The sequence below is a fragment of the Aedes albopictus genome, chromosome 2 (genome assembly GCF_035046485.1).
Source record: "Aedes albopictus strain Foshan chromosome 2, AalbF5, whole genome shotgun sequence".
In the NCBI taxonomy this organism is placed as follows: domain Eukaryota; kingdom Metazoa; phylum Arthropoda; class Insecta; order Diptera; family Culicidae; genus Aedes; species Aedes albopictus.
In genome coordinates, this window is record NC_085137.1 from 364,971,922 (window position 1) to 364,982,579 (window position 10,658).

Here is a 10,658-nt window from a genome sequence, read left to right on the forward strand (position 1 = left end):
TTCTCGAATAAAAGAGGTTTGAAAATTGTGGATAAAAACCTTAAGGTGAAACTGGATACATTTCCTCACTTTTTGGTTTATCATTTTTTATAAAATAACGAAGCAATATTTTCAAAATCGGTTTTCGTGCACATGTAGAGTATAGATAAGGGTATCTCCTGATTTTTTTTTTTTCAGGATGGAAAATGTTTTAAGTTTTTGCAGAAACCCTTTTTAAACAAAATTTTACAAAAAAATGGCTTCTGCAAAAACGAAAAACATTTTCCACCTGCAAAAAAAATTCTGGAGATACCTTGATTCATACTCTACATATGCACGAAAACCGATTTTGAAAACATTGCTTTGTTGTTATTTAATAATAAAACAAAAACCAAAAAATGAGGAAATGCTTCCAGATTCGCCTTAATTATAAGCATAGTTCATTTTTTGAGATTTTGTTTGGTACTCTGAGTTATTGATAATCTTTGAGTTGGCTCGATTAAAAAAAATAAATCTGGTGGGAAGGGGGGGTAGGGCACGGCTCCCCCTGTCCCCCTCTGGCTACGCCCATGCAAATGTATTTGATTGCTAGAGTTCTGTAAGTTTGCCTAAGTAGTCAATTTTGCCCCCAATTCTCTGAACCACATAAATTTATGCTGAAGAGATAGAAAATCTTCAGCATAAATTTATGTGGTTTTGATTTCAAAATGCGCAGATACATATAATATTCATTTTGATAAGAGTCCCCATGGGCAGCATGTTGTCAAATTATCGGTGTTATTTAGGCCCAATTCCCATATTATGATATTCTCAGAGCAAAAGGAGGTTTTTTTCCAGACATATTCAATTGTCTTCGTATGATATGAGATGCTCATGAGACTGAATTGTTCTTATTGTGTATGTCTTTTATAGATAAATCATTTTGGGCTTTTTGGGTAGCATTACATTAACCCATATGATTCATTTGGCCCCAATTTCTTTACATTTTTTTAAGGAAATTTTTAGTTAGTTTATCGGAGTTCAAGCTTTTTTTAAATTGTTTGGGGTTTGGGAACATCGGATCACGATCACAACTGAGTTTGGCGAAAATAAATTAAGCGTAAATTCGGGTTTAAGAGTATTCTATTCCGAAGTTTGTATCGCAAACCAAGCATACTAATCAAAATTTTATACATGTTGAATGAGGAATGGAGGAGCGGGAGCCACGGACCGTGTCTTATGGAGAAATATTGTTGATTCAGTTTTATCTTGAATTTGATGCAATACTAAATAAATGAAAATGTAATGAATAGAAGCAACTGATAAATTATGCCTTGTCATTTTTTAGGCCAGAGAGTGAACTACTCAAAAAAAATCAAAAAGAGTTTTCAAATTAAAATCTACTAAACGAGCCTCCACGGCCAGTAAATCAGTACTCCGAGAGACTGAGCAACGCAACCAGCTGAGCCAATTCTACTGAGCTACTACCCTTGCCGCTGGCTAATTATAGTCAATCGTAGCTGAACTCTCGCCGCGACAGCACGTTGTTTGACGCGTTTTCCACAACGTTTGATAAAGAGAAAATCTAGTGCGCGCGCGATTTACGCACCCGTGACCGAGACCCGCGTAGGGAATTTGCATACGCAACCGAGGACACGCCTAACCGCTGCTAGCGTTCTTCTCTGGGGATTGAAAAGCAATAATTTTCCAACGATCATCACCCGGTGACAGCCGAATGCCGAAAAAAGTGAATCATGTGCGACAAACGGTGCCGTTCTGCTTCAAATAAGTGGCTATGATCCGATCCTCACACAGTGATTGATGATGCCGAAAACCGTCGTCGAAGGGAATTAAATGTTCTTTGTGAAGAATTCTTCAGAAGATGAAAAAATGAGTTTTGAGTTATTGGTTTATTGTTGTTGGGAGCTTTCGTGTGTCCCTCAGGATCAGTGAAATATGTGCTCTGAGACTTCGTTTGTTATGCGTCCGTCATTCGCCGTTGTTGTGCAAAAGGTCTAATTATATTTTAATTAATTAATTACGCTACATTTTAATAGCAACGGGCTGCGGGCAGCAACGACAGAAGGAATCAGAAAATTTACACTGGCGACAAATTTCAGTGCTCGATTTCGACCGCCTGCAAACAAGTGGACCCAACGAAGCGTGTACCTACACAGCTTGTGTGACGACCGACAACGCATCAGAAATTGCAACCAGGGGAACCGCATGTACGCGAGCGAGTGCGCCCAAGTTCAAACCACCAGCAGATCAGTTGCGGTATTAGAGGAAATTTCGCACAAACACGCGGTATTCAACGATAATGTGTTCTGAAAACGGTTTCGAAGGATGCTGAAGAAGATTGGCCTGGCGGAGTGTGGTTAATGTCTCGTGTTGCTTGAAACTGGCAATTTTCCGCTTTTGTGCCAGTGAAAGTGTATCGTTACTTACCTACGAATGCCACAGGAATCCTGTCGAGTGTTCATCTCAGTTTGATGTGCATGTAACAACGTTCTGGCAGACGACGAAAGTGCAATGTGAACTACTTAAAAAGAATAGCTATTGAAGTTTCACAATAGCTTCCTGAAGGTTAATAAGTGTTTAGAAAATGTAGTTCAGTTGATAAATTAAAAAAGCAAATAAGGGAAAAAATGTATTGTAACAGATGCAGCTTTCGGAGTCACCATGCTTTCTGGATATTACTTCTATTATATGTTATGAAGTTTGGTAAGTTATAATTGTTTTACGTTTGAGTTTTTATTTTATTTTGTTTTATTTTATTAATGCACAAGGGGGTCATAGGGTGAAGTCTCCAATGAAAGTCCGAGAACTCACATCGTTCATAATACACCTTTGACTTTGGGAGTAGCCATTCGGCTTTTAAGTTTTGCGTGGCCTTAGGGATTGAAAAAGGTGGAAAATCGATGTGGTGTATTGAGCTGTAAGAGAATGTGTTGTTAGTTAAGTGGTGAACGAAATTTATCTTTGAGTCGCTTGTTAGGGGTAAGCGTTTTGAACATTGCAACTCAACTTCCAAACAAAACCAGTAATACTGGTTTTGTTTCTAATGTCGAATTCGTTTTTGATTCAGTTCCAACCTGGGTTGGAACTGGATGAGATCACAGTTTCAACCCCAACCCGACTTCGGTTTCGCTTGTACTAAAGTTTGTTTGAGTTTGATAGACGTTTGTTTGTTTACACATTTTCCGCCAATCCAGTTCCAACCCAGGTTCAAAAACGAATTCGACATAAGTTGAGTTATTCTTTCCTGTTTCGATCGATCGTGTTGTTTTTTTTTCTAGGTAATTGTGGTTAAACTTTGGTTATGTTCTTGGAATGCACTGCTTCTTCCTCATCGCCATTCCCATCGAAATACGATAAGCCTGTCATTTTGCTTTCTGTGGTTTCTAGCAAATCGTCTTCGTAGTCAAACTTCACCATCTCCTGCTAATTGGCTCTGTCATTGACAATGTCCTTTCAATATTCCAACGAACATCCTGTCACACCCACATCTTGTCTACAGCTGGCTTTCCACGTGAACTAAGGCCTTCAACTTTTTTCCCTGGATTTTATCCGTTCTATTTATTTATTTCGTCAATCACTTTGGCACTTTGAAGCACGGATTAGACATGGCTGAGCACAAACAATGCTTATCTCCAACGATAATTTTTACCACTACTTCCATTTTTCACTGCTATCACTCATGATACTCACACAGATCGAAAAAAGAGTGTAAAATTCTGTGACATATGATGCACATGATTGGAGCGTGGGATATCACAAAAGTTTACATGGCATTCTATGTCATGTAATTCAGCATGACTCTGTGTGTTTACATGACATATAACGCAAATATCATGTAAACCATCATAACGCTAAGTTTGCATGACTAAACTAAAATTTACATGACGTGTAAATCTCATTATTTTTATCTGTGCAGATACATGAAAATATAAAATAAATGTTAGTAGCGCTTTTAGTGATACTTTCACGACGACCACTCAGAATGGTTCAACGGATGCAGATAAGAAGATCATCCCTGCTGACTAGCAGCGTTCATCAACTCAGTTGAATATGAGACTTAAAATATACGAACACGAAGGGCAACAAATAGACGAACGCGAATATTCTAAGAAGAAAAAGAATGATCTTCCGTCCGATCTTCAAGGGATCCTCACAAGCAATATCTTTCGTTCAGACACTTTTGAATGTCGACCAAGTTGGCAGAACGCACCCATACCCCTTTCTGAACCGAAGGGCAGGGGAATTGTTTTACGTATGAGTTTACCCAAAAATGAACTTTGGTTTAGGTATCAGAAGGCCGGCTCCAGAGGCACGTTATCCTCCATTTGGGACATTTGTGCCATCGCCATACATATAAGCCTATTTCATCATTTACCCGAGGGAGAATGGGACAAGGGATGGAATGATATTAGGAAAGGGAAAGGTGATGAAATAGGAAGGGGTACCCTAGAAAAGGGAATGAACGCATAAGCGCTACGAGAGCTCATAGTCCATACCACAACGGGTTTAATCAGTGCCCTGAAAAGGACACTGTAAAACGCATTAATCTAATAGAGCCAATAGCTCATTGGAGGTAGCTTGTGGCGTCATGCGACTTTCAATATGACATTGAAAGGCACGGCATCGAAAGCATCCTCAATATTCAAGAAATCACCCAAGCAAAAACTACGTTTGAGCGAGTTCTTTCTTGAAAACGTACACAACTTTGTGTAAAACAGTCACTGTGGACATCCCAAATTGGGAGGCATGTGAGTTCACATGAATAGCCATGTCAGCCAGACGAACATCACAGATGTGATAATCGACAATGCATTTCAAGCATTTCAGAAAGAACGTGGTAACCAGATAAATCTGGAACTCATTCATTTTTTATACAACGCACGCACCCTTTCGGGATAAAACTATGGAGTAATTTCACGCCATGAAAATATCCCATAGAAAACTACAAGAGCTCAAAACATGTTTGAAATACTCAAATCCCTCTGGAGAAAAATAGGACAAAACTCCATTTACTCCTGGAAATTTGAAGTAAGCAGAGCGTTTTAGTGCCCATCAAGTCATTTATATAGCTATAATTCTCTGGCGGAAGCTAAAGATCCGTAACTATACAAAAGACTGGTGTATCCGAAGATATTTTGAACTTGAACAGATCAGAGTTCCATTCAGGGATACCTCTTACGGTCCGCACAGACCGCAGAGGACGAGCTTCTTTCAAAGCAATAGTTATGGTTTACCACAATGGAGGACGTTGTAGGTACAAAACTACAATGAAACTCTCTTGGAGTAGCAATGGAAGCGAATCTATCTATATATATAAAAATGAGTTCCAAGTCCCTTTGAGGCAGCAAAACTCACGAACGGGTGAACCGATCTGCATGGCTCTTGAACGCTTCGATTCGTATTCATGGTGGCTGTGTTTATAAGTAAAAAAAGTTACGAAAATGAACTTAAAAAATTAGGAAATTTAGAAAGTACTGATTTGTTATGACCGGGGAAGAAAATCAACGCGATCGAAATGAAACCAATCTAGAGTGCCATGTTTCAATTGACAATTGTCAAACCACTACAACTTGGCAAGATAAAGTTTGCCGGGACAGCTAGTCTTCTATATATATAAAAATGAATTTCTGTCTGTCTGTCTGTCTGTCTGTCTGTCTGTCTGTCTGTCTGTCTGTCTGTCTGTCTGTCTGTCTGTCTGTCTGTCTGTCTGTCTGTCTGTCTGTCTGTCTGTCTGTCTGTCTGTCTGTCTGTCTGTCTGTCTGTCTGTCTGTCTGTCTGTCTGTCTGTCTGTCTGTCTGTCTGTCTGTCTGTCTGTCTGTCTGTCTGTCTGTCTGTCTGTCTGTCTGTCTGTCTGTCTGTCTGTCTGTCTGTCTGTCTGTCTGTCTGTCTGTCTGTCTGTCTGTCTGTCTGTCTGTCTGTCTGTCTGTCTGTCTGTCTGTCTGTCTGTCTGTCTGTCTGTCTGTCTGTCTGTCTGTCTGTCTGTCTGTCTGTCTGTCTGTCTGTCTGTCTGTCTGTCTGTCTGTCTGTCTGTCTGTCTGTCTGTCTGTCTGTCTGTCTGTCTGTCTGTCTGTCTGTCTGTCTGTCTGTCTGTCTGTCTGTCTGTCTGTCTGTCTGTCTGTCTGTCTGTCTGTCTGTCTGTCTGTCTGTCTGTCTGTCTGTCTGTCTGTCTGTCTGTCTGTCTGTCTGTCTGTCTGTCTGTCTGTCTGTCTGTCTGTCTGTCTGTCTGTCTGTCTGTCTGTCTGTCTGTCTGTCTGTCTGTCTGTCTGTCTGTCTGTCTGTCTGTCTGTCTGTCTGTCTGTCTGTCTGTCTGTCTGTCTGTCTGTCTGTCTGTCTGTCTGTCTGTCTGTCTGTCTGTCTGTCTGTCTGTCTGTCTGTCTGTCTGTCTGTCTGTCTGTCTGTCTGTCTGTCTGTCTGTCTGTCTGTCTGTCTGTCTGTCTGTCTGTCTGTCTGTCTGTCTGTCTGTCTGTCTGTCTGTCTGTCTGTCTGTCTGTCTGTCTGTCTGTCTGTCTGTCTGTCTGTCTGTCTGTCTGTCTGTCTGTCTGTCTGTCTGTCTGTCTGTCTGTCTGTCTGTCTGTCTGTCTGTCTGTCTGTCTGTCTGTCTGTCTGTCTGTCTGTCTGTCTGTCTGTCTGTCTGTCTGTCTGTCTGTCTGTCTGTCTGTCTGTCTGTCTGTCTGTCTGTCTGTCTGTCTGTCTGTCTGTCTGTCTGTCTGTCTGTCTGTCTGTCTGTCTGTCTGTCTGTCTGTCTGTCTGTCTGTCTGTCTGTCTGTCTGTCTGTCTGTCTGTCTGTCTGTCTGTCTGTCTGTCTGTCTGTCTGTCTGTCTGTCTGTCTGTCTGTCTGTCTGTCTGTCTGTCTGTCTGTCTGTCTGTCTGTCTGTCTGTCTGTCTGTCTGTCTGTCTGTCTGTCTGTCTGTCTGTCTGTCTGTCTGTCTGTCTGTCTGTCTGTCTGTCTGTCTGTCTGTCTGTCTGTCTGTCTGTCTGTCTGTCTGTCTGTCTGTCTGTCTGTCTGTCTGTCTGTCTGTCTGTCTGTCTGTCTGTCTGTCTGTCTGTCTGTCTGTCTGTCTGTCTGTCTGTCTGTCTGTCTGTCTGTCTGTCTGTCTGTCTGTCTGTCTGTCTGTCTGTCTGTCTGTCTGTCTGTCTGTCTGTCTGTCTGTCTGTCTGTCTGTCTGTCTGTCTGTCTGTCTGTCTGTCTGTCTGTCTGTCTGTCTGTCTGTCTGTCTGTCTGTCTGTCTGTCTGTCTGTCTGTCTGTCTGTCTGTCTGTCTGTCTGTCTGTCTGTCTGTCTGTCTGTCTGTCTGTCTGTCTGTCTGTCTGTGACCGCTATGCATTCGAAAACTACTGAACCGATCGGTGTGAAATTTTGTATGTGGGTATTTCGGAGACCGGGGAAGGTTCTTAGCTTGGGGGTCATCCATAAATGACGTAGCTTTTTGAGGGGGAGGGGGGTGTTTGTGATTTTGTGACGAAGTGTGACGATAGGGGGGTAGGGGTTTATGACATGCTACGTAGCTTTCTACGAATAATGTGTGTGAAAATCAATTTCGCTCAAATGCTTTCAACGATCAATATTTCGCTGCTTGCTTTAGGGAACTGCACGCTGCTAAGACTACAAAGGAAATATTTTCTAAGTTTTTGGCATTATGACATTATTCCAAGAGTGCCTTATATAGTTTCCTCGAAACTTCATTGAAGAATTCCTCCAAAAATTTCTTAATGAGCTCCTTTGCAACTTTGTAAGGAATTTCTCATGGTGTTCCTTATAGGTTTCCCCAATAGGAGAAGGAAAACATTCCTACTGGGAATCCCAGAACAAGCTTCTGAAAATATCCCAAGATTTGGAGAAATCTCAGAAGGAATCCCTCAAGAAACTTCCAGAAGAATTTCAGAAGAAACACCTGGAGGAATCTTGAAAGAAAATCATAGAGAAATTCCAAAAGAAATCCCGTGAGGAGTTCCTGGAGCAATTCTAGATGGAACTTGCAAAGAAATCTTGAATAAACTCCTGGAAGAATCTGAGAAGGAGCAATTTGTAGAGTCTCAGAAGGAACTCGTGGTTAAATTTCTAAAGAAATCACGGAAGAAATTTCTGAAGGAATCCCGAAAATAACTTTGGGGAAATCCCGGAAGATATCCGGATTGAACTCCTGGTGAAACCTTAGAAAGAAAATCTTGAAGGAATTCCAAAAGGCGTGAATAGAGGGATGTCGGAAAAAGATCCTGGAGGAGCCCTGGGAAAAAAATTCTGGATAAATCTTAGTAGGAAGTCCTTGAGGAATCCCAAAAAAAAGCTCCCACAGCAATCCCGGAATGAATTCCTGAAGAAATCCGAAAAAGACCTCCTGGAGGAATTCCAGAAGCAACTCCTGGAGGGGTTTTGAAAGAATGCCGGAGGGGTTTCATACAGAGATCTCACTCAGAATATCTGAGTGAATTCCTAAAGGAAACCAAGAAATTCCGTTTGAAATCCCTGAAGAATGTCCGAAGAATTTGCTGGTGAAACAGAGAAGAACTCCCGATGGAAACCATGGATAAACTTTTAGAAAAACTTTAGAAAATATAGGGGAATCGAAGCAGGAACTCCGGGAAGAGTTCTTGGAGGGATCTCTGAAGGAATCCCTGAAGGAATACAAAAAGGAGGAAATCTCAAATAGAATCCCATTGGAAATTCTTGGAGAATTAAAAAGGGAGGAATTCTCAAAAATAGGAATCCCAAAAGAAACTTCTAGGGGAATTTCAGAATGAACTGCTGAAAGAATTTTAGAAGAAAATCCTTCAGGGTCCTTCAAATGTCGTGGTGAATTTAATTCTAATGAAACCAAATTGATATTTTTAACAGATTTATTAGTGAGCAAACTAATATCTTCGAAAGAGCTCCAAATGGTACTGTATTGGGAGCATCTACTTACTGTTCATCGGCATTAAGCAGTACGATGGGTGGATTATTGAGTCATTAGCTTTGCAACCTCTGGTTGCACCTATGGTCTTGTTGTTGGCGATCTGAACCTGGCAGTCGGATTTTTTTTTTCTTTCTGTATAAACGAGATTCTTTCTGTATTAACGACGTCAAACATACAAGTTAAAATTGAGATCAGAACTAAGTTTCGAGTTTTTTCGTTACTTGTTTTTTGACATGAAAATTTTGTTGTAGGGGGGGGGGTTGTTTAACAAGCTACGTCATTTATAGGGGGGGTATTCATATTTGTGACGAAATGCTACGAGGGGGGAGGGGGGTATTAAAAATCGCTTTAAAAAAGCTACGTCATTTATGGACGCCCCCTTGGGTGAGACCTCTCCGGTCTCTGGAACGGGGGGCTCCCATACAGATGAGTTCGCCGGGGACGTCGCTATGGAGCTGTATGTCAAAAAACAGAGTAGGCAGGCAGTACGACGTTTGCCGGGACAGCTAGTTATCTATAAAATGTGGTCGCAACCAATTAGTACAGGTTCCCTAGTTTATTAAGCAGGACGCCTGCATACGCAAATTTTACGAAGGAACACTAAAAAGTGCAAAGAAGGTCAAATCGAGACTCCTCATCTGACACATGCCATTCAGTCACCTCATGACAAATTCTGCTAATGCAGAGTTGGGTTAGGTGCAATTCTATGTTAAGTTATCCATGAACTGTACTACCTAAGTATCAAGTACATGAAACTGATCTCAAATTAATGCTTGAGCTACTTCAGATGATGTAACCATCGTTGCAATACTGCCAAATATCAGCGAAAAGATGCTGAATACAAGAGCTTTTTTTTCTCTGTTCGGAACATAAACCACTGCGACCAATATTTGATCTATTGTGGTATGTCCCGTGTCATTTGTATAGTGCATGTCGTATTACTTTATCACCATTGAGAAGTTATAAAGTATTCGGTTTTATTATTTACAGTAGTAATTTTCAACTTGATCACAAGGGAGGATTCTGATTGATAGGTTCCGCTTTGAACACGCTCTTTTTTCAGTCAAAATCGGATCCCCTAACGATTAAGTCAAGAAATGATACCGATATTGACCATGCATCGGAACCCTAGTCCTTACTGTTTCAAACTAGTGAACACCGAATAAAAGATTAGGAATACTAATCCATATGTCCCTGTTTCGAGGTCTATCTCGGCCACACCTAAAACCGAGACCTATCACTTTCAACAAGGTGTAGAATGTAATAAGGACCAAAGAGTTTTCCTTTGATTACTAAGTTATGCTGTTCCACTAGTTGGAAGCAGTTAGGACTAGGGTTCGGTTTGGTAGATCTTTCACCGCAACGCAACCCAAAAAGGCGATCTACCCACGCTACGGGCTCCGTTAAAGATCGAGCATATTTAAAACCCCCTCAACCATTCATCCCTCAGCACGGGTCGCCTGACACCTTGGATTGGGGTTACCTGTTTGATGGACTTTTACCACCGGAACAGGTGGTCCGTAGTGCTATTCTAAGCCGGCAGCTACATGGGCAATACAAGAGCTTGCTAAATGAAGTGTCTAGTGCTAAATGAAGTGTCGTGCCTCGATCATGCTATATCTTAGAATGTTTCAACCTTTCCTTATGGATGCCTTCAAGCATACAAGAGCTTGCTTGAAGGCATCCATAAGGAAAGGTTGAAACATTCTAAGATATAGCATGATCGAGGCACGACACTTCATTTATAATGAAAGAAGCAAAACTGGGTTCAATAGGTAAACTATAC

At 41.2% G+C, this 10,658-nt stretch overlaps 1 protein-coding gene across 1 annotated transcript in view; it reads left to right on the plus strand.

Moving 5' to 3' along the window:
* Window positions 1–1,370: 1,370 nt before the first annotated feature.
* Window positions 1,371–10,658, plus strand: part of LOC109422849 (zwei Ig domain protein zig-8-like) — an 85,798-nt gene continuing 76,510 nt past the window's right edge. Inside the window, exon 1 of the mRNA XM_062852925.1 lies at window positions 1,371–2,682. Within this exon, the coding sequence (XP_062708909.1) occupies window positions 2,607–2,682 (76 nt within the window). The 5' untranslated portion in view covers window positions 1,371–2,606. The remainder of the gene's footprint in view (window positions 2,683–10,658) is intronic.